Here is a 21,521-nt window from a genome sequence, read left to right on the forward strand (position 1 = left end):
TCGTTATAAATCATATATAGTACGTATTTTTCAAACAAATATATTGCAACGCCGCAAATTATGCAATATTTTGTTTAAACGATAAATGAAAAATGTATTTTAGTATTCGCGGCTAGAATTCAAAATTTAAACGCCGGATCTAACGACTGTGTCGAGATGTATCGATTTATCTTCGACTCTGCGACTTCTCGCAAACTGTTTGGTCTTTCTTCCGTAACCATACCTAGAAGGAAGAATTAACGTGAGTAATCTACAGTTGTTTTTTAATTTCATCGTTAAAATTTTTGCTCTGTATATTTTTTATACTATTCTTTCTCACGTAAATGATACCACAACTCTAGAAACACTATAAAAGAATGATTTATTATCAAATGATTGAAAGAAATATTGTAATTAACAGCCACGTGTTTGAAGGTTAAATCAGCAACAATGCTTGATGACAAATCTTCCGACCTTTCATAAATAATCATTTATTATTGAAACATTGGATCGCGAATACCAGCGTAGCAACGGAGTTCTTAATTGCTACTAATCCTAAAAATATCTGGAAATAGATTTTTTATTTTTGTTTGTATAGTAAAAAACTGTTCTAGTCTAGATGCGAATTCTTTGTGCTCTTTAGAATTTAAACAAATAAAACTATAACACTTGCGTATCTAATTTTGTTGCATGGTTTTGGCCTATACTTAAAAAGTAAACAATTTTTTCATATAAAAATATTTAAAATTGTTGAAAATATAGTTGTTCAGTGAAACCCCTATTGTCGAATGAATTTTCTTAACATGCAAATATGTAATGCTTATCTAAAATAAATAAATCAGAAACTTTTGATAATCTTTTCAGTATGATATCCATACTATGTATCAATTCAGAAACCTTAATGTTCCTAATACATTACAGAATGGCGGACGCTGCTCCAGCCACGCGTGGAGGATTCCGTGGAGGATTTGGCTCTCGAGGCGGTGGTGGAGATCGTGGAGGATCACGAGGTAGAGGCCGTGGTGGCAGAGGAAGAGGTCGTGGGCGTGGACGTGGTAAAGAAGATAGTAAAGAATGGATTCCAGTTACTAAACTTGGCCGTTTGGTCAGGGATGGGAAGATCGAATCTCTGGAGCACATTTACCTCTTCTCTTTACCTATCAAAGAATATGATATTATTGACAAATTCCTTGGACCTGAATTGAAAGACGAAGTTTTAAAAATTATGCCTGTACAGAAGCAGACTAGGGCCGGTCAACGTACACGCTTCAAGGTAGAGTTAACAGAAAAATGCAGACAATATAATCCATTGTATTCACGATTCATCAACAACTTCCAATAATCTTACAGGCTTTTGTTGCGATTGGCGACTACAAAGGTCACATTGGTCTGGGCGTAAAATGTTCCAAAGAAGTAGCCACTGCTATTCGTGGTGCTATTATTTTGGCAAAACTTTCAGTCGTGCCCGTGCGTCGTGGTTACTGGGGAAATAAGATCGGTTTTCCTCATACGGTACCCTGTAAAGTTACTGGTAAATGTGGATCGGTTCAAGTACGTTTAATACCCGCACCGAGAGGTACGGGCATTGTCTCTGCGCCTGTACCTAAGAAACTACTACAAATGGCCGGTATCGAGGATTGCTACACATCGGCAAGAGGATCTACGTGTACACTTGGCAATTTCGCTAAAGCTACTTACGCGGCTATTGCTAAGACTTACGCGTACCTGACACCAGATCTCTGGCACGATCAGGCACTGCGAAAGGCACCTTATCAAGAGTTTGCAGACTTTTTGTCTAAGAACCACAGAGTAATGGGAGGACAGAGACCCGCTGAGACTGCTTAAACGAAATAAACCTTCATGCAAATTATCTGAGTTTAGTATACTTTTTTCTCTAACCATTTTCGTCCTTTTAAAGTAAAGAAATTATTTCTATTTCTATGATATTAATGCTTTACTACTAATCACGTGCTTGAAAGGATTAATGATCCATTTTGTCTTTTCGTAATAAACGCAATGGGTCGAACAAAATAATATAAAAACATATTTTATTTTTGAAATTATGATTATTAGAAAATAAACAAAAAATTATACGTTGTCTACAAATTTGTCTTTAGAGTTTTTAAATTGATCGTAAGCATTATTAAATGTATCCAAGGTATGATCACAGATCTTTTCGAAATCTTTCAATCCTTTTCTTAATATGTCTACTGCTTTTCCTTTCTTTGCTTGAATCCTCAAGTATATGTTTCCCTCTGCTGGATGATTGACAAAACAAGCACAAAATTCCACATCAGGGCTGTACAAAATAACACAAAATTTTAGGTCTAAAAATAAAACATTTTATTACTTACTATTAAAGTTTATTCATACTTTTGCAAGATTACGGACACTAAGGAGTTTCCTAAAGTATAACCTTCGTCCATGAATACGAAAGTTTTGTTTTGATCAGATGATTGCTCACCGGCTACCTACGAAATTTAATTGTAATAAGACAAATTAATTTTTATCAAAATAGTACCAATAATTCGAACTTTTATAATTTAAGAAACATTTTTAAAAGTTAAAAAATAATTTTATATTGACACAGTAACGTACCTCTGCTAGTCGGCCCATTTTTGATAATTTATTATTTATTCTTTAAACAAATGCCTATAAAATAATATGTATAATATTACCTATAATTTATTCCTAACACTTTCATACGGTATTCGTGATATTAGCACGTTAATGTAAAGTAGTATTGACATATGATTTTAATCATGCAGACACCACTGATAATTTGTATCGTACAATTAAGGTACAAGAATTTAATCAAACATTAAGGATATTTATATGTCATTAATGACAAATTTTATAGTTACAAAACTCACGTGTAAACAAAATAATTACGCGAAAGAAATTTATTAACTCGTTGAACGCGTGTACATCGCTCCGTCGGAACCTAACTTCCTAGGTAATAGCAAACCTAACCTTACGTACCATTAATTCGTTGTTATACGCTAAAATTGCAAATTGTACTTAACGACATACGCCACACAACGTTTATCGTAGTAAAGAAATTAATAAATGATTGAAACTGATCGAGTAAATATTTTACATATCACTTAAAAATATAATATTGTATGGAGTATTACTAAATCCAATATTTTATTATTATGGCGATATGGTTAATAATAGTTTTGTTTTGCAGAAAACATAGACGAAAGGAATAAGTTGAACAAAAGTACAAAATGTTTTTAAAAACGTTATTTGCTAATCCTCGGCTAACAATAAATTTTGAAAGCTGTACTAGTAGATGTTTTGCATCTAAAGCACAAGATATTATTCAGTCTGCTGAAAGTGAACCAGTTTATATAGATAGAGATGAACAAAAATCCAAAAACCTTTATATTGAAAGTCGAAGGAACAAGTCCAGACTTAACCCTCAACATAGAAATATATTATTTGATCAAAAACCTTATGAGAAGTCTATAACTTGGTTTCACGATACATTGAAATACAAAAGAGGAATATTAGGAAAATATGGTATGAAGGCATTAGGGATACCTGCAGGAATTGCATGGCCTACACACGAGGAATTAGAAGATATGAAGGAATACGAAAGAGTTGCATTTCCATTGACTCTTCAAGAAAGATGGCAAAAGATCAAAGAGAAACACAAGGAAGAAGAAGAGGCTATAATGACTAGGTACAATGAACTATGTAACATTTTACAATACAATGTTTCTATTGCTAAAAAGTGGCACCAGCTAGTGGTAATTATTTTAAGTTCGATATACAGCAATTTCAGTAGCATATTGGCTTCCGTATGTGAAACTGGTATTTTAAGTACAATAAGAAAATGGTACTAGTTTTAAATCTCTGGTTAAAACAAATTTTGAGAATTGTAATGAAATAGAAAAACCAAAGTAATTATTGATAAATATATTAGTATTTTCGTATAACTGAAAAATAATGGTAAAATACTGGTATAAGTCCTTTGCAACACATGTTCTAAACATTTAATAATGGTTCCGCGCGTGTATAATTTATACATATTTACAGGCAAAATGAGATTGAAGCTAAAATGTTAAAAATGAATGATATAATATTGGAGGTAGAAGAAAAAATTGCTAAAAAGAAACTAGAAGCAGAAGAAGCTAAGATGAAGAAAGAACGTCGAGTACAAGAAATTAGACGTCAGTTAATAGCTGCAGGTCATGTAACCAGCGATAAAATCGCGGAGATGATGACTAAACTGGAGAAAGAGGATAAAAAGAAACGAAAAGAAGCTAAGAAACAACGAATGCTCGACAGGCAACAGAAACTCTTAGCAAAGAACATGCCTATAGAAACAGATACTGAAGTAAAAAAAAATGAAGATCCAGAAGATAGGAAAGGATCACAAACGGTTGAAGAACCTACAAAGTAAACACTTTAATCAAACCACATTGTATTTAAAAATAATTTCTATATACTTAGTAAACTTGACACTCAGCAAAAAATTTGTCCTAGTTGATTTCTGTTTAAAGCATACAAACTTTTAACGGAAACAGAATTTTTTTTATGGAAAGAACCTTAAACAGAAGAATAATATTTACACGTTATAGTAAATATTATATTTCCTTTTACTAATACAAAAAAACGTTACATGTTACTCTGCAAGAGCTAGAAGAAACTATACTAATGTGTAGTATCATTAAATGACTCGATAGGGTATATATTCAGGCACAATTTTGACAATAGTATGTTGCACTTTCTTTAAATTCTTTTGGTTAATTTCCTGGGAAAACTTCGATGAAACGAGTTTTACAACCGTTCGTGACATTCGACTAGATTTGTGTAAATCTTGTGGTAGCGTTATTAGAAAAAAATCAGCTTTCGACTGTCGAAGGTGTGTCAGAATTTTCGGTAATGGTATGTAATATTAAGGACGATTTTCGATCGATAAGAATTTCCTGAGACTTGTTTTCTTCAATGGCACTGTGAACATTGCAATTATCAATGTTTTCGACTTGATCGCAGTTCTGAATATTTTGGACGTGTGTATGATCGATGACAATCAAACGTAATTTGTTTCTCTCCATATGTCAGGCGGACTGAATTTGCGACGGGGACGACAATTCGTAGAACTGAAAATTTAATTCCTCGCCGAAGAGGTTTTCCGGCGTGATAATTTCTGGCTCGACCATATTAAGACCTAACGTTGTCGGATTTATGTCCGTGACTAGATAACCTTCGCTTATGAGTCCACATTCCTCTGCTACTACCTCTTTGGACACTGGATTGAGGAAATCTACAAAAAAAAGATTGATCATTTCTTTAGATACATCTTTCATAACTAGACAGTAACTGTACAAACTCCACATGTATTTTTAGTTGTTGAAGGGATTGATCTTACCGCTTTCTTTCACAGGATAATGAAGCTCCTGCGTCTGTTGACTAGTCTGGCTCGAATTATGTTCATTGTTAGACATCATCATAGGAACCAGATACTGTACCTCTACTTCTTTCTTAATACCGCTAAGAATTTGTTCGGCGCAGTGTTCCAAAGTTACAGAATTCACAATGTTCTCGGTCTCTTCTTCCGACGATGGTTGCGTAATACTAGCAGTCGCTGCTTCCACTTCATCTATAGGGTTGATTTGACTGGAAAAAAATAACAATTTCAATAAGCGAGCGATACTAATTTTAAAGATAATCTGTACGCAGTGAATACCTGATACTTTTTCGAGAATTTTCAGTTTCCAGAGTGTTTTTGGTGGCTTGTTTCATAGAAGAATTGGTCATAGAAGTATTGATAATCTGTCGAGGTCTAGAATCTCCGGATCGGTTTGCAATTGCCCATAAGTGTCCAGCTCCGTGCGGTGCTTTCGATCCCTTTCGAAAGTGAGGGTTTATCGAAAGATTGTGTCGCACGGAATTTTTCCAACGATCATCGTTACTTTTGTAATAGGGAAAATGTTCACTAAAAAAACATTCACAAATTTCACACCATTAATCGTCACAATTTCATTTCAGGTGTATGTATGAATATCAAATTACATTAAAGGAAAAACAGATTAAATAATATTGATAATAGAGTAACTGATTGAAAATATAGAATAAATGAAAGAAAAAAAAACAGTTTGAATCCTCGTTTACCTCACTGTCATGATACAGGATTAAACAGTTTCTGTCGTTTAACTAGTCACTACCAGTAAAAAGACGTCGACAAGCTTGCACTCTCCCACAAGAATAATTTTCTTCACCTGCTCGTGGCGATGTCACGGCGTGTTACACACCCCTGTAATTAATTCCCTGCTTTCGATAGGAGAGGACAAGAGACCCGACAAACCGCCTTGAATATGGACTACTGTGTTAAATGGTAGTTTTTCTCGCTCCAGTGACCATAATGATTGTATAAAAACAAAAATTCACTTTTGAGATAATGCATTCTATAGAGCAATCGATTCTACTTGAAATTTGGAATTCAACTTTGACTTGCATCAACGCTTATCTTAGTTCCCGATTTTTGTAATTACTAAATTTTTGGTAGTTAAAGTATCGTATAATCATATAATGATTGTTAAATTAATTTAACGGTATCTTCCCCCCTCCCCCATCATATATTTTTTTAAATGCAGATTTTTTTCTTATAGCAACTTAACTAAATTAGAATGCTTTTAAAAGGTAAACGGGCGAAGTATCAGTCCACAAGAGTTAACTAATGAATGAATACAAAAGCAAATCGATAACATAAGTTTGAACTGTAATTAGAAAATCACGTTATGAATGCTATAGAAAACATACGAAGAAAGAAACTAAAAATAAATCTGAAACAAGGAACCAACTGAAAAAGGAAGATGCTGCCTTATATGTAATCGCTTCTGTTTCATTCATATTTTTCTTTTTTAAAGTATGAAATTATAATAGCTCATAAAACATTTGTTTTTAAATGTCATTCTCCGAATATAATTATGGACAACGCAGGTTTCTGGAGTCAAAGGATATAATTATTCAGGAGGAAAATTGCAAGAGTATCTTATACGTAGTGCTAAGAAACTTTTGACGAGATATAATTTATGGTACCGACCCCAAACTTATGGATGGCAGTGTACACTGCCGAAGGTTTAGGTTTACGTTTAAGACGTAAGAACGAATATAGCATCCTTTAACAGCAAATGTAGGAAACGGGTTTCTACGAATTTACGAGAACGTGGCCTGTCTCGATGCGGGGTGGCTAGTCAGGGAGGGTCAGAATGGTTCTTAGATGGTACCCCTTGGCACCGCTGCCCTCGCTACGTGGTACTACCTGGTACCAGCTTTCCTCATCGTTGCAACCTCCCCCCAACACGAATGCGCACAATTTACTGGCTCTGTGCTTTCACCTGTTCGATCGCGGACTCGCGAGGAACAACGCTATAGATAATCGAGCCCCTGAACTCCTTCTCGACCGATTTTCTATCGTTGAACGTCCATAATACAATTACTCTTTTTTTTTTACTAACAAGATGCAGAGAACTTATAAGAATTAATGTATTACCATATTAATTAATGTAAAATTCTTACAATAATTCAGAATGATTAGAACATCCGTATTCAACCCGCGACCCTACAAACTTTTTTATGCGCGGCTCTGAAATACTCGCGCTCAGTATCAATATATTTATAAATAAAAAATTATACATAAATATAATTAAATATAAAAACACATATCTCTTGCATATGGATAGGATAGATAATTATTTAGCTGCCTTGTCCAAGGTATTTACAGATTTCAGGATTTAAGGAGTAAGACCACTGTAAAAATCTGAAATAAAGTGTTTTTTTTTTTTTGATGGATGGATGGAAAAGTAAGAGGATAATAATATATAAGAATATTATTAACCATGTCATTAAGTGTTACAAGAAAAAATATTTATTCAAAAATAGTGCAAAATGACGACGCTGGAGCCATTCTCGCGAGGCGTGTTTTGAATTTCAGGCGCTCTGCGGCACGCAGTGTAACTGATGCGTATCTGGAAAAAAACAAAACATTTTCTCTTAATCTACATGACTATAGCTAGAGAAATACGTAGGGAATCTTCGATAAGTTAACTTTAACATTATTTATTGACAAATGATTGCCCCATTTTTTGTACAAAATTGAACTTTCTACTTTAAATGCTCGCCAATCACACAAAAATTAATGTTTCAAAAAACCCCTACGTATTTCTCTAGCTATACTCATGTAGATTAAGAGAAAATTTTTTATTTTTTTCCAGATACGCGTCAGTTACACTGCGTGCCGCAGAGCGCCTGAAATTTAAAACACGCCTCGCGAGAATGGCTCCAGCGTCGTCATTTTGCACTATTTTTGAATAAATTCTTTTTTTGTAACACTTAACAACATGGTTAATAACATTCTTGAATATTATTATCCTCTTACTTTTTCATCCATCCAAAAAAAAAAAAACGCTTTATTTCAGGTTTTTACAGTGGTCTTACCCCTTAAGAAGTATTAAGGATTGTCTATTGCTTGTAAGAAATCTCTAGTAATTCAGAATACTACTTACGAGATCCACTGATAAATGGCCGAAACGGTGAGTTCTCCCCTTTCTCGGAGAGCGTGTTCAATGAGTTCTGTATAGGTGAAGGGTGGCTTCTTCGGTCCGTTGCATCGGGAAGGCGCAACGTTTCTATTATCAAGACTTTGGTAATTCTGGATCGCGTCCTGATGCGACGAACCGTTCTCGTTGTAACTTCTTTTAACATCGTTGACGTAGCCAGAACCATAGGAACGTCCGTTTACTTTCGCCTTGCTCCCTGAACAAGGAATAATACTCAAATACATAGCGACGATTTCTGCATAAACATTAAAAATGAAATCTTTTGCGCTCCGCATGCGATTTTTAAATTTTTGTCGATCTATTCGAAGCAACACGAGGCAACATGAAATACGAATGTATTCTATGATTGGGGGGTGCGCGAATTTGTACGCAGAAATTTTCAATGTTTATTGTTACTGTATACATTATGCTTAAAAACATCAACTTTATATTGTCAATGTTTTGTGACTAAAACAAATCTTTCTGAAGTTTCTCGTAAGCTTATTCTCGTCTTGTAGAGCGATCTGTGCAAAATTTTAAATACATCGATTTAACTAATATTTAAGGACGTTATCCCGAGGAATATTGTCACTACAGATAAATAATCGGCTGATTTACGAAAAGAAAATGACCACTGCCAGTCCCGATGTGGACACTACTGTATCGTTTAAATGAGCCCCACTCTAATTTCAACGAATGTCTTTGGTCCATAGCTACAGACGCATAACAGAAGCTACAGCGAGCAGTTTCAACATGCGAGCGAAAAAGCTTAATTAATGGCCCCCCAAAGAGCTCAACACCATTTTGATTATCCTTGGACGACGCCACGGTGGATCTGTCATCGGCAGCTTCGATGAACGGGTCCAACTTGAAGTCCAGCAACCAAGAAAGGTTCCCAGTTTCCTGATCGTCGAACTGTTGCTGTTGATACTGACTACCGGAAGGCGGCGCGGGCTTGTTTTGTTGGAAATTCGTTGACGGGATCGTAACCACCGGTTCCCAGTAACTCGAGTCAACCTGGTAGCTCGTCTCCTCGACCTGGACATCCTGGAGCACTTGCTCGCGTCGATGTTCCGACGACGAGGTAGACGTTGATGGTGACGCCGCGATCTCAGCAATGCTCTGCTGAGACTCCAGCTCGGAGACGGTTGTCCAGGTACAATTCGTCCCGTCCACGAGAAGAACCTCCAGCCGCGCGACAGGACACTCCTCTACAGCTTCCTGGGCCGACAGCGGAGAAAATAGTGCCGCGTTGTCGCCGATCATTTGATTGGAAGCAATCAGCTCCATAGGAGTCTCGATATCCTGGAACTGGTACCGTTTCCGACTGTTTTGAACTTCCTCGCAGAAGCTCTCGATGTCCAGATCATCGAAGATCCGTTTTCTTGCAGCACGCGATTGATTGTCGGACAACTCGTGATCCGGAACGCCCCCGGTACCCGAAGACGGTCCAATCATCCTGTTAAGGGTTATTTGAGGACCATAACTGAACCAATGTTAGGAGTTTTTGTTAGTAAATCATTGTTGCAAATGACATGTAATACGAAAAAGTAAGTTTTCTACATACATTACATACTAGTTTCTGTTTAAATGTAATACTAGCGACATGTTTACATCGAGCCACTCCGTTTGTTCACAGTACGTTATTATACGTCTTAAATCTCGGTTTCTCACAGCGAGTCGAATGAAAAGGCATGCAAGTAACACAAGAATAAATATGAAGCCAATTTCTTCAAATTGTTTAAAAAAAATCGCTCCTCTTTTGAATGACGGTCCGTCAACGCGTTATATTGCGGAAAAGTGTAGTGTTAGTCGTCCAACACTCCGAAGAATAAGAAAAAAATATTTTACAATATTTCTCTTAATTTGTTGAGAATTAAAATATTGAAAAATAAATAAAAAATATTAAGAAATCAGGAACACTAGCGTGTGGTGATCCAAACCTCGGGTCGGGTCGGGACAAGAACCCAAAAATGTGTAACATTTGGGTACCCGAATCTTATGTCGTAAAACGATGACAACGTATGTATATTGACTCCAAAAGATAAACAACAAAATAATTGCATTAAAAAGAAATAGATAAAAGCGTATAATATAATCTCCAAAATCATGCAAAGTGAAACCCCTATAAAGAAAAGATAAGGGTTTAAAAAGGAGACAAAAGTTCTTCTCGCGGAACAAAGATCTCGAGAAATCGAATCAGTGACACGATCACTGTCAAATTTAAGAAATACGAAAGTCTTGATCGTTCTTAGAAACATTCCCGTTAAAATTATCGAAATTTTAATTTTCGGAAGCTTTTTAATTTCTTCCAACGTTAATGTCGATTGCGTCGCGCGCAAATTTGCCATATAATAGAACGTGTTTTCTTACCTCGATTCTTTCTTTTTCGATAGCGACGAACCTGTGCAGATTATTCAACGATTGTCGCGACAAAACGAATCGTCGTGAAACGAGTTCCGACTTTCATCACGAGGTCCTGCTGTCAGCGAAAAGACGACTGTACACGGGTTTCGAATGTCTCATCGATGCCTGTACTCGTTATACCACGGTAAAGAAAAACTGTCTTGTCGTCGATTTTTACCGGCAGCGTTTACTGGCAAAAGAAACGTAACCGACTCGAACACGGCTCAGAGATGTTTCATCGCAAACTGTACGTGTGCACGTTCTCGAACACCTAATTGATGCTTTCGTACGCGACCAACGAGCTTCAACTTTGTAAATGGTATCACCTTGCAATCAGACGTTTTTGGAACATCTACATGATCAACTTCAGACCGCGACTGCCTTCTGTTTCGTATTTCAAGTGTTACGCGGTGCGATGCGTGCGCATCCACTGATTGTGGCCGTAATGGAAGGGATGTCCGCGCATGTATATCTACATCATTGGAAATCGCCTCAATGTTGTACTAAAATGTAAAATGACTAGTAATAAATGTTGTTTTAATTTATTTATTATATGCAATTTTGTAATATATATTTGTAATATTATTTTTTAAATGTGGTTTTGCAATTTATTAACCTGTTTACATTTGAAAATGTTCATGCACAGCATTAAATTTGTCGCAGTTACGGTGCATGTCCCTATGGTGCTAAGTTTCTGATTAGTGGAGTAACACAAAAAACGTCACGTTCTACCAATTGGTAATCACAACGTCATTTCACTAATCCTTCATGTGATCCTCAATGTACTATAAACTTTATTTTATCTATATGAAGTTTTTCAGTTTTTGAATATTTCATATCTTCAAGAAATCCAATGATAAAAAATCGACTATTCCTTGGACCTAATGTGTCTATTAAGAATTAAGATTTGTAAAGATGCAGAATTCTATTTCTTCTGCTGTTAGGTCAGGTTCCATATCCATCTCCTTTTTTCTTCTTTTTTTAGATAGTTCCCTCGTTTCCTTTCCTCCTAATAGATTCATAAAATGTTTTTTCCATTTTTCTTTTGATATACTATGACTTACAATTACTCTTCTTTTACTATATTTATTTATTACCCTCCTTTTTGTCTTTAAACTCCTGCCCTCTTTGATTAAATTTTTCTTTTCCTTTTCTTTTCCAGTACTCTATTCTATTTATCTTTCCTACTTCCTATGCTCCCTGTTCCTATTTAGTTATCTACATTTCTACTATTTCTACTATCTCTTATTCCCTTTTTCCCGCTGAACGTAGATACTAGGTTTGTTTTACGCTTGTTACTTTCCTAACCTTATTTCCGTAGTCTGTTACATACTTATTTGCCTCAAAACTATGCTATTGATTTTCCTATATCCATATCTAAAATCCTACAAGCTATTTCGCTCTCTTTAAATGCTCTCATATTATTTTTTCTTCTTTCTTAAATTTAATCATTTATGCGCTACCGCTAAAATACACATGTGCTCACGCTTCTACTGCTCTAAATCGAATCCCTACATACCTACTCAATTGTATATTTTATCTTATATTTTTCAGGACAATATTTATTGTAATTTGTTCATTGTGCTTTTAGTGCCGTATTTCGAATATGCAAGAAAAGTGCAGCAGGTACTATTGTATCACCTAAAAGAAAAAAGTTTCTTTAACTCATATGTATGTATATAATTTAGGCTTGGAGTTGGATAAAGATTTCATTGCGTAATATTTTATGTATTTAGAATGTTATAATATCAGCTCTACAAACAAAGCTATAAATTATTCTAAAATGTTTATAATATTATTTTTTCTAATAAATCATATTGATTAATTCTTCACCAATATAATTAATGAACGTATTGATATTAATATTTGTTATAAAAATTCAGCGGATAACATTTTTTGCTATCGTTCATTATAGACCCCATTGGATACCTTATACAGAATACAATAGTAACAGTTCGATGCGCCAGCGAATGAACTGAAACGTTTCCTATCCCTCGAATATAAATATTGGTGGCGATACGTTAGACCCGAAACTATGATCTATGATTGCGTACTTCAAATGTGTTTTGAAGTAACGAAAAGATCAAAAACTGATATGATAAAATCAACGGTCCCTGTACGCATGTAACCCGTAATACATAGAAGTAGGAACAGACGTAAAAACGGACGAGTCGATTTTACGTATGTTCACTTTTCTTGCTAAGTTTTTACATATCAATTTATCAGCTACAAAAACTTGGTATCTACGGTGTGACCAAGGTCAAGGCGACGGACGTCACAAAGGGAACGGAAGACGAGTGAGTTCACCTCGACTGTACGGACTGTACGGAAGTGATCTTCAAGTTTTGCGTGTTTCTCGTACAGAGTGTACCGTGGATACATGCACCCGCTGCGCACGGACGAACGTCACGAAGAATGACATTTATAATTTGCAGTTAAAGATTAAGAGGATATAGGGACGTGTTTAAGAAGGTGCGTGTAAATTGACAGTTACGTTACATGGGGCACTGAACGATTAAGGGAGCGCATCATGAACGTGGATAACGATTTGGACCAGCATTTGTTGCGCCAGTTCAGCTGTCTAGGCACCACCGATAAGGACGATCTGGTGAAGCAGCTGCAGAAGCTGCTGGCTGGCAGCCAGCTGAACGAAGCCACTGCTACGTTCTTTCTCGATATGAATAACTGGTGAGATACTGTCCCTTTCACATGTCGTTCTTACCGACGACCAATTTTCGTCATTCGACCTAACCCTAACGTCGCCATGTTTACATGATGTTCACCTCGGACTCTATCTGCGTACTGTTGACAGTTTATATTCGCGAACGCAATTCATTCGCTTCTACGTTTGACTTTATTCATTTGTTGTTTTTTGTAATCGGTTAAACTTTTGATTCGTTGAACGAACGTCACTTAAAGTGTAACTAAGTTGGGAACAGAGTACAGAGAATTTTGAAATCTTTGATAGGCTCTAAGAGTAGAGAAGTTTTCCGTTTGTTTTCAGTGTAATATATTCTTGTAGCAACTCAATGGTCGGTGCCATGCCAATGCTCTTAGAAAGCATTTGTCAATGAATTTGTTTTGTTAATAGCTATAAAGATTTATTGACTTTATTGTTTCCTATTATTATTAAGAATAATTTTTATGCAATTGCAGGAATCTTCAGGCAGCTATATGTAGTTATTTTGACTTTGAGTCTCCATTTAAATTCCCTTGTATGGCACTAGTATGTGATAGTACTATTGGCGAAGGAGAATCGGTACCACCTAATACTAAATTTCGAAAATCATGGCATGTACGAAATAGTGGTACAGAAGCATGGCCTGCTGAGATTTGTCTACAGCATACAGGAGGAGTACAAATGGGAGAATGTACAAGAGTACCAGTTCCATCTTTAGGTCCCAAAGAAACGACTGAAATAAGCGTAGATCTTACAAGCCCTCCCATTACCGGTGTATATCAAAGTAAATGGAGGATGATGACATCAACAGGTTCCTATTTTGGGGGTAAGTGTATTTGCTTTTGTAATGTTTTTGTGTCAAGAACATCTTTATCGCATAGATAATTTTTTTCCTCTCTTTAGACATCATTTGGGTGATTATTACGGTGAATGAATGTGGCACTCTAGCAGTTACTCAACAACTGCATCAATTAAGTACTTCACAATCTAATGATGTACAGATGTGCTAGCCCCTGATATCCAGAGACTTCCCTTAAATTTTTTTTTCTTTTTAATGCTGTTAATTATTTTAAATCAAGTAAGTGAATATAACATATTCATTTAAAATATTGCTTTAAATAATAGAATGATTTTCTGCTAGTGACACAAGAAACAATATTTCCAACAGATATTTACATGATTTAAGGAAGTACTGGATTTAAATACTGTATAGAAGTAACATAATTTTGTTAGATTTGAAAATTGTTTACATAAGGCCTTTTAGCGTCCATGCTTGTCAGTTACGTCAAAATGTGTTTTTTTCCCGCGATATTCTCTGTAATACAAAATTTGATGAATAACATACACTCGCGTAATGTAAATCTGTAACAGACACGTATGGACCACATTTGAGACCGGTACTGAAAAAAAATTGAAATATATATATATATATATATTATACATAAATATATGTGTATATATATATATATATACACATATGTACAATTACTAAGATACGAGTTTATTAAAAACATAATTTTTATTAGGAAATAAAGTATAAATGCGGTTAGAAATTATAACACACAGTGAATTATATTCATTTACCAATTCAAAGACAGATTAGATGCTTACTTTCTTAACAGCAATCGACTTGAATCGAATAAACAATAGTTCATTTTGGTGTAATGTGACTGTATTTGTTAAATGGCCATTGTCATTGAAATTTTTGGATGCGGTTCATATCCGTTCAATTCAAAATTTTCCACTACAAAATCGTCGATATTTTCAACGTTCCCAACTATTTTTAAACGTGGAAATGGTTTCGGCTCGCGTTTAATTTGTTCCTCGAGCGCAGATATATGGTTAAGGTACACATGACAGTCACCCATTGTATGTACAAATTCACCTGGCTAAAAGTAAAAGAAGAAATATAGTTTCTGTTAAAAATCCATATGACTCCCTTTGTAGAAACTTACCTTTAAATTAGTAATATGAGCCAACATATATGTCAATAATGAGTAAGATGCTATGTTAAATGGCACTCCAAGACCCATGTCAGCGCTTCTTTGATAAAGCTGACAGGATAATTCACCATTACTCACATAGAATTGAACGAGGATATGGCATGGAGGTAAGGCCATCTGTGAAATGTCAATTGGGTTCCAAGCTGTCATTATTATTCTTCTGTCTTCTGGAGAATTTCGTATCTTGTTTATTACTTCTTGCAATTGGTCAATACCTGCATACATAAAAATATATGTTAAGGTATTGATTATTAACTTTACATATAACATGTGATTATTTACCTTGCCCCGTGTAATTAGTATGCATGTTTTCATATTTTGCACCAAAGTGCCTCCACTGAAATCCATAAATAGGTCCTAAATCTCCTTCTTCCCTATCGACGAAACCACATGAATCTAAATATGCACGTGAGCTGTTTCCATCCCAAATATGAACATTTTTCATTGACAATTGTTTAGCATTTGTTGACCCTTTTATAAACCATAACAATTCTTCTACTACTGCCCTCCAAAATACTCGTTTTGTAGTTAATAATGGAAATATACCTACAATCGATTATCTTAATCTCATATTGTTATATTTAACTACAGGAGGGTGTGTTACTTCTTACGGAAATACAAATTATTCTGTTCATTCGTAAGTTAAGTTTTCTTACTGTCTCGTAAACTAAATCGCATATGGGCGCCAAAAATAGACAATGTTCCCACACCAGTGCGATCAATCCTTTTCGCTCCTTCTTTAATAATCTTGTCAATTAAATGTAAATATTGATATTCTTCGTGTTGTTTTTCATTTTGAGCATGTGTTAATTCAGTTTGTTCCATTTTCTTATTTAATTTGTATTTTGTACTTTCACTTGATGAAATTATGTCGCACTCGCTCACGATTTAAAAGGAAATATCAGTATAACCGAGATAATGTATAAAAGTAACGTACAATAAGAGCTGTTCAAAAATTAACGTCAACGCAAGTACGAAGCATGTTTTAATGCACGCCTTTCTCGGACTTTTTCTCTCTTTTTCCCACCTTTCCCGCCTTTTTTCCACCAATTCTTCGTTAATCTTTCGGGTGCCTTTTCACACGAGACTATTGTAAATCATGATTTTTTAGTGCTACGACAAAAAAGGACATAACTTTGATCGCCGTGAATACTAAAAATTGGCAGTGTCGTGATCTGATGTCACCCAGTATCATGACATTAAATTGTGTAAAAACGTCTGAGACAAAAGTGTAACGACATAATGGCACCAAAGGCCATTGCCCTTTAATATCACGTGAAAACGCTTCTTATATACATCATTCCACCAATTGGAAGACTCTATACCTTGCGATAGATTCAGGTTGTGTTCTATCTATCTTGTATCGTCTCTCGTTCGTTTTCAGTCTCTCTGACTCACTCTCATTTTATCTTTTTCTTACCTTTTAAATAATTAAAATTCGAATCTAATTAATTAGATATTAATTAGATTCAAATAATATTTGGAGCAGTTATAAGGGATTATAAAATTTTAGAATCTATAAAAATTACGAAATTAAAGGAAAAAGCAGAAGGAAATGTACATAAAAAACATGGAAAATATGTATTGTGATTTTGAGTTTGTATTAATATAAACACAAAAAATGTTTTACGTTGGGCAAATTTTATTCACACATAACGAATACAAATTTATGAATTATAATCTATTAACGAATCTTTTGAACCAACATTCAGCCGATCAAAGCTCTGGGCGAAAGCTAGTTTACGAGCGAATGTAACATTTTTATTCAAAACTGTTCAAACATTTCAGTAGATTGAATTTTTTCAAGTTTGTGGGTAATTAAAATAAATAAACTGTCACTATACTTTTTCTACAAAAAATAGTTTTATTGTTATTTAAGTTATAACATCAGAGTGTTATTAAATATCAGTTTTCTTTAATTCCGCTATGTTACAATGCGATATACGTACAAAAGAAAAACTTTGTATCCACGTTACTGGTAATCGTATTAATTCAAGGAAAACTGAATGAGCCAAACATGGAAGGGCAGTAATAATTTATAAAACGCACTGGTTTAACCATTCGCCAAGATTCGACTCGTATTTACAATTTAAATACACAGAGACAAAGTGGCCGATAGTTTCGGGGAAATGCTATGCAATTTGACATAGAACTGGGACTATTCAAATATTTTATAATTATTCAAATATTACGAATAAACTTCGAATACTACTATTGCGATCGTTGAATAGAAAATTAAATTTAAACAAAAGATTAACAAACTTAAAAATTTCAGTTTTTCGCATTATTTAAATGCTACGAATATTCAGATATTTAATCAATACACAGAATATTCAATTATTCGAATAGCTAAGAATTCGAGGTTTATTCGTCGAATATTTGAATATAAAAAATTCAATGAAGTAGTTTCAGCCCTAGTTTGATACCGAAAAGATAGGAAGAATTTGTGTAACTGCAAGAAATATCCTTCTCTACGTTAACGGATCACGAATGAATGTTATCGTAATATGTACATCAATCGGACGTAGTTATCAAAGACTGTGCGTCTAACAAGCTTTCGGTAGTTAAAGTGGAGCTATTCATGATTGGCGTGCTCACTGTGTTTCCAGACTTTTCATTCGAGAACGGATAAAAACTATCAATATTCATTTGAACGGAATAGCTGTTCGATTTGTCGACCGGTGAACTGCAATTTCCATTTATGCACATCTTCAACTTATTCACGTCATTTCGTAATAATCTTGCGTAAAGCTCTATGTGATTATGTCCACCGTTACGGATTTCCAAAGCGGGTATCCAACGAAAATAACACTGTGTCCATAATTCTAAGCTAGCTATATTATACCGGGGCTTTATTATGGTCTTTTTTGTTGCGTCAGTTTCGCAAAAATTGTATAGAGGATTATAGAACAGTAAAATGTCCTGTTCACTGAATTGTTCCCTCCAGTCCCAGACGCTCCGATAAACAAGAAGAGGTTTACTTGGTTCCTAAAAAATATTTTATTCTGAAAATTGCACGTTCATTCAACGAAGAATATTATAGTCTTTTGAAGAGCTTACTGTAGCTGCCGCCACCCGATCTTTCTCGCAATTAAAAATGAACGTATCAAAAATTGAAACGTGAGCAGCATCCCACAATGTTGTCAGGTACGTTTCCGTGAACTCGAATTCCCCGGGAAATTGTTGACATAATTGCCAGACACAATCCAAGTATAGAAGTAATAGCGGAGACTATGGAAAGAAAAAGGAATTTTGCGCGTTAAAGTTCGTAAACCAAGAAAGCAATTATTGTTTACGATTAAATTTAACACACTTTTTCCGAATTGCTCTTAGCAATATGACCTAATCTATCACAGAATGGATGTCCACCGGCAACCCATTCCTTTTGCAATAACGACTGAAACCCATTTATGGTTCTAAAATAAGGATCCAGCAGCAATTGGACTAAGCTCGATACAATACAACATATATCTGTGCCAGCACCTTCTAAAAATCAATCTGTTTAAAATGAGAATAATAAAGAGCAGTACAGCGTGATTACCTTGTAAAATAACAGAACGTTCTAGGTGAAGGTGTTCGCAAGCTTCAACAGCTTTTTGCAAACAATATGATACACACTTTAACCACTTCGTATTCTCTAACAATGAATAGAAATTATTATCCTGCAGCCAAAATTGCCTAATATTTTCTGAAATAAGCAGAGTTCGTAAGAATGTCAAATGAAATGAAATTCATACAATACTAAATGAAATTCACCTGGGGAGCACAGATTAGCAAATTTTGAGAAGGCTACAGCTATAAATTTTACACTAACGCGTTTATTTAATTCTAAAACAACCGGTTCCCTTTTTCGTGGGTGACTTTTGCGAACGTTCTCAAACATAATATTTTCCTGCATTCTCTTAGTAGCCAACAGCGAAAGTTCGGACATTTTAACTAATGCTGCACCATGTATGCTCGACCAAGACCAAATTGGTGGACGGTTGCCTTGGAAGTGCATAGCTGCGACCATTAGCTGACTATCGGTAATGGATGCGGGTACAATTATATATCGTGACAAGCTGTAAATAAATTTGTTGTTCTCTTACACATTATTCGAAACGTAAATAGAGGCTTCATCAAACGCAACATTTACCTACGACAGAGCTTGAAGTCTACATTAGCAGTAGACAATCTCCAAAATTTTCTATGTTTCTCATTACTTATAGTTCGTTCTAATTCGTTAATCCAGTCTGACAAGTCTCGAAATAAACGAACACCTTTATCAAGACTGCTATAGTACGCTTCTCTGAAACATGGAAATAGAAAAAATTAATTAGTTTTAGATTGTTGCGTACAAATTTGATATATTACTCAGCAAATTTTCTATGAATTGTATGTACTAGATATCAACCTGTAATCATAAGCAAATAATAATTGGTGTCTACTGGGGAAAGCATGATGTAACAGTGCCCGCAACAGCTTTTGCCCGTCTCCAATGGGTGAAAATTTAAAAGAAAAGGACCATGTTCGTAAATTCTAAAATTCATAATGTATCATACATTTTTAGTAATGCATCATATTAAATATTATGCTGTCAATAGTATACACATGAATAATTACTTTACAAATAATAAATATCCCTTTTACTTTAGATGGTACAGTATTGCCAGGTACCAGTCTTCTTTTCTTATCACCTTCTGTTATATAAATATCTTCAATGTTTGTCAAACATGTATCCATATATCCATACAAATGATTCTGTTGACGAGCTACATCCTGTAAAGAAAATGTTCTTTCTTTTAAATTGTATTTATTATTTAACAAACAGTTATAAACAGCGGTAAGTTAAGAAAACGTTTCAAATCGTTTTTAAGATTTACTTACTTCTCCGCTTGTGTCGTCGGTTGTAATAAATGTAAGCTTAAAATTTGTGACCGATAGGATGCCGGACGTTCCTTGCTTTAGATCGCTGACGGGCGCGAACATGAGAACACTTTTCGCTCCAGTGATGAAAATCTCACCAGGTAGCAACTTGATATTGTTTTCGGACAAAGAATTACGTCGACTAGAACCCAGTGGCTGTACAAAATATTAACGAACCGTCATTTCAAAGAAAGATATTTACAATATCTGCAATTGAGGTTATGTCCTAATGTTTACATGAAAACGCAGCTGGCAATTACCTGCATCTCGTGTTCCTCGAGGCCCACGTAGCTTATAAAATTGTTGCAGCTTTTGCTTTCCATCGCGAACGTTTAAATGATTGTCGTCGACCACGTCGAACTAGAACCATAGAAACAATATCCCTTGGCACTCGTGATTCTGCTTAATTTCCTTTTAATTTCATTCTCGCACGATCGTAGATTATTTATTGTGAATCGAAGTCAAGACATTTTTGAGTTCACGATTAAAAGACTACTTTCCGACCAGAAACAAAATCGCGATACTATATTCTCTCGTGCGATTCATACTGAATAATTTCGTTACTTCTTCTTCCTCATCCGTACCTATCGTGCTCTGTTCATTGCTAGACCTTGAGGTTGCGTTCATTCGCCGCGGGTAACGCCGTGAAATATTGTTATCGTGTAACGTGGAGTTTGTCACTTAGCCTAGAGTCACACGGAAGCGGTGCATTGCCGCTGCGTTTCTATGTTTTTCCTTGCTTGCAATTGAAAACAACCAAGCAAACGTAGGAACGGAAAGTTGACAAAGGCAAACTGACATATGCTCTCTTTCTTGATTCTCCGAAGCTACTCGAAGTAATTTCGGACCGCCTCGTGGAAGTCGACATAAGCAAACTATAATGTAAATCTATGACAATAAATGATATAATTTCAAAGAGTTCTATGTGTTCTCATCATTTTTACTCTTCTTTTCCTCTCCCCATTATTCCCTTAGCTATAAGATACATGCCGCCTC

At 35.2% G+C, this 21,521-nt stretch overlaps 7 protein-coding genes across 15 annotated transcripts; 3 read left to right on the forward strand and 4 right to left on the reverse strand.

The window, feature by feature from the left end:
• Nucleotides 1-192: 192 nt before the first annotated feature.
• Nucleotides 193-1,849, forward strand: Rps2 (ribosomal protein S2). The gene is made up of 3 exons (XM_076774349.1): nucleotides 193-241; nucleotides 901-1,252; nucleotides 1,330-1,849. The coding sequence occupies exons 2-3, from the start codon at nucleotides 902-904 to the stop codon at nucleotides 1,822-1,824; spliced, it is 846 nt and encodes a 281-aa protein (XP_076630464.1). The 5' UTR covers nucleotides 193-241; nucleotide 901; the 3' UTR covers nucleotides 1,825-1,849.
• Nucleotides 1,850-2,038: 189 nt separating this feature from the next.
• L(2)37cg (RNA polymerases I and III subunit AC2 l(2)37Cg) lies at nucleotides 2,039-3,094 on the reverse strand. 3 transcript variants are annotated; one of them, XM_076774356.1, is made up of 4 exons: nucleotides 2,962-3,094; nucleotides 2,578-2,631; nucleotides 2,353-2,450; nucleotides 2,039-2,278 (listed from the first exon to the last, which is right to left on the reverse strand). In XM_076774356.1, exons 2-4 carry the CDS (start codon nucleotides 2,593-2,595, stop codon nucleotides 2,068-2,070), a joined length of 327 nt encoding a protein of 108 aa, XP_076630471.1. In that variant the 5' UTR covers nucleotides 2,596-2,631; nucleotides 2,962-3,094; the 3' UTR covers nucleotides 2,039-2,067. The 3 variants fall into 3 exon arrangements, with proteins under 3 accessions (XP_076630471.1, XP_076630469.1, XP_076630470.1); XM_076774354.1 differs by having other exon boundaries at nucleotides 2,853-2,965; XM_076774355.1 differs by lacking the exon at nucleotides 2,962-3,094 and having other exon boundaries at nucleotides 2,578-2,717.
• Crif (growth arrest and DNA damage-inducible proteins-interacting protein CRIF) lies at nucleotides 2,693-6,022 on the forward strand. 4 transcript variants are annotated; one of them, XM_076774353.1, is made up of 3 exons: nucleotides 2,693-2,779; nucleotides 3,173-3,670; nucleotides 4,027-6,022. In XM_076774353.1, exons 2-3 carry the CDS (start codon nucleotides 3,213-3,215, stop codon nucleotides 4,391-4,393), a joined length of 825 nt encoding a protein of 274 aa, XP_076630468.1. In that variant the 5' UTR covers nucleotides 2,693-2,779; nucleotides 3,173-3,212; the 3' UTR covers nucleotides 4,394-6,022. The 4 variants fall into 4 exon arrangements, with proteins under 4 accessions (XP_076630468.1, XP_076630465.1, XP_076630467.1 ...); XM_076774350.1 differs by having other exon boundaries at nucleotides 2,726-2,935; XM_076774352.1 differs by lacking the exon at nucleotides 2,693-2,779 and adding an exon at nucleotides 2,942-3,066.
• LOC143346339 (uncharacterized) lies at nucleotides 5,052-9,989 on the reverse strand. Its single transcript, XM_076774347.1, has 5 exons — nucleotides 9,332-9,989; nucleotides 8,499-8,748; nucleotides 5,681-5,929; nucleotides 5,363-5,610; nucleotides 5,052-5,257 (listed from the first exon to the last, which is right to left on the reverse strand). Exons 1-5 carry the CDS (start codon nucleotides 9,987-9,989, stop codon nucleotides 5,052-5,054), a joined length of 1,611 nt encoding a protein of 536 aa, XP_076630462.1.
• A 3,251-nt stretch (nucleotides 9,990-13,240) lies between these two features.
• LOC143346378 (protein ILRUN) lies at nucleotides 13,241-15,547 on the forward strand. The gene is made up of 3 exons (XM_076774429.1): nucleotides 13,241-13,625; nucleotides 14,094-14,443; nucleotides 14,521-15,547. Exons 1-3 carry the CDS (start codon nucleotides 13,468-13,470, stop codon nucleotides 14,625-14,627), a joined length of 615 nt encoding a protein of 204 aa, XP_076630544.1. The 5' UTR covers nucleotides 13,241-13,467; the 3' UTR covers nucleotides 14,628-15,547.
• Ts (Thymidylate synthase) lies at nucleotides 15,297-17,278 on the reverse strand. Its single transcript, XM_076774428.1, has 4 exons — nucleotides 16,277-17,278; nucleotides 15,903-16,166; nucleotides 15,573-15,835; nucleotides 15,297-15,506 (listed from the first exon to the last, which is right to left on the reverse strand). Exons 1-4 carry the CDS (start codon nucleotides 16,443-16,445, stop codon nucleotides 15,297-15,299), a joined length of 906 nt encoding a protein of 301 aa, XP_076630543.1. The 5' UTR covers nucleotides 16,446-17,278.
• A 259-nt stretch (nucleotides 17,279-17,537) lies between these two features.
• On the reverse strand, nucleotides 17,538-21,294 carry LOC143346376 (myotubularin-related protein 10-B). Of its 4 annotated transcripts, XM_076774424.1 has the most exons (11): nucleotides 21,110-21,294; nucleotides 20,786-20,885; nucleotides 20,487-20,681; nucleotides 20,223-20,378; nucleotides 20,014-20,138; nucleotides 19,756-19,908; nucleotides 19,377-19,681; nucleotides 19,162-19,308; nucleotides 18,934-19,106; nucleotides 18,681-18,851; nucleotides 17,539-18,608 (listed from the first exon to the last, which is right to left on the reverse strand). In XM_076774424.1, exons 2-11 carry the CDS (start codon nucleotides 20,846-20,848, stop codon nucleotides 18,135-18,137), a joined length of 1,962 nt encoding a protein of 653 aa, XP_076630539.1. In that variant the 5' UTR covers nucleotides 20,849-20,885; nucleotides 21,110-21,294; the 3' UTR covers nucleotides 17,539-18,134. The 4 variants fall into 4 exon arrangements, with proteins under 4 accessions (XP_076630542.1, XP_076630540.1, XP_076630539.1 ...); XM_076774427.1 differs by lacking the exon at nucleotides 21,110-21,294 and having other exon boundaries at nucleotides 17,538-18,608; nucleotides 20,250-20,378; nucleotides 20,786-21,103; XM_076774425.1 differs by lacking the exon at nucleotides 21,110-21,294 and having other exon boundaries at nucleotides 17,538-18,608; nucleotides 18,934-19,103; nucleotides 20,786-21,103.
• Nucleotides 21,295-21,521: the final 227 nt, after the last annotated feature.

This window comes from Colletes latitarsis, chromosome 10, assembly GCF_051014445.1.
Source record: "Colletes latitarsis isolate SP2378_abdomen chromosome 10, iyColLati1, whole genome shotgun sequence".
Taxonomy (NCBI): Eukaryota; Metazoa; Arthropoda; class Insecta; order Hymenoptera; family Colletidae; genus Colletes; species Colletes latitarsis.

Bases quoted from the DNA above. Each gene is read 5' to 3' on its own strand.
- Rps2 (XM_076774349.1), top strand. From the start codon at position 902: ATGGCGGACGCTGCTCCAGCCACGCGTGGAGGATTCCGTGGAGGATTT. The intron at 1,253-1,329 runs GTAGAGTTAACA...ATAATCTTACAG, and splicing joins GTCAACGTACACGCTTCAAG to GCTTTTGTTGCGATTGGCGA.
- LOC143346376 (XM_076774424.1), bottom strand. From the start codon at position 20,848: ATGGAAAGCAAAAGCTGCAACAATTTTATAAGCTACGTGGGCCTCGAG. The intron at 20,139-20,222 runs GTAATTATTCAT...TATGAATTTTAG, and splicing joins GGATATTTATTATTTGTAAA to AATTTACGAACATGGTCCTT. The intron at 19,682-19,755 runs GTAAATGTTGCG...ATTTATTTACAG, and splicing joins GACTTCAAGCTCTGTCGTAG to CTTGTCACGATATATAATTG.
- Crif (XM_076774353.1), top strand. From the start codon at position 3,213: ATGTTTTTAAAAACGTTATTTGCTAATCCTCGGCTAACAATAAATTTT. The intron at 3,671-4,026 runs GTACAATGAACT...ACATATTTACAG, and splicing joins GAAGAGGCTATAATGACTAG to GCAAAATGAGATTGAAGCTA.
- Ts (XM_076774428.1), bottom strand. From the start codon at position 16,445: ATGGAACAAACTGAATTAACACATGCTCAAAATGAAAAACAACACGAA. The intron at 15,836-15,902 runs GTAAATAATCAC...TTATGTATGCAG, and splicing joins TACTAATTACACGGGGCAAG to GTATTGACCAATTGCAAGAA. The intron at 15,507-15,572 runs GTAAGTTTCTAC...TTTTACTTTTAG, and splicing joins CTCATATTACTAATTTAAAG to CCAGGTGAATTTGTACATAC.
- LOC143346339 (XM_076774347.1), bottom strand. From the start codon at position 9,989: ATGATTGGACCGTCTTCGGGTACCGGGGGCGTTCCGGATCACGAGTTG. The intron at 5,611-5,680 runs GTATTCACTGCG...ATTTTTTTCCAG, and splicing joins AATTCTCGAAAAAGTATCAG to TCAAATCAACCCTATAGATG. The intron at 5,258-5,362 runs GTAAGATCAATC...TTTTTTTTGTAG, and splicing joins TTATCCTGTGAAAGAAAGCG to ATTTCCTCAATCCAGTGTCC.
- LOC143346378 (XM_076774429.1), top strand. From the start codon at position 13,468: ATGAACGTGGATAACGATTTGGACCAGCATTTGTTGCGCCAGTTCAGC. The intron at 13,626-14,093 runs GTGAGATACTGT...ATGCAATTGCAG, and splicing joins TTTCTCGATATGAATAACTG to GAATCTTCAGGCAGCTATAT. The intron at 14,444-14,520 runs GTAAGTGTATTT...TCCTCTCTTTAG, and splicing joins AACAGGTTCCTATTTTGGGG to ACATCATTTGGGTGATTATT.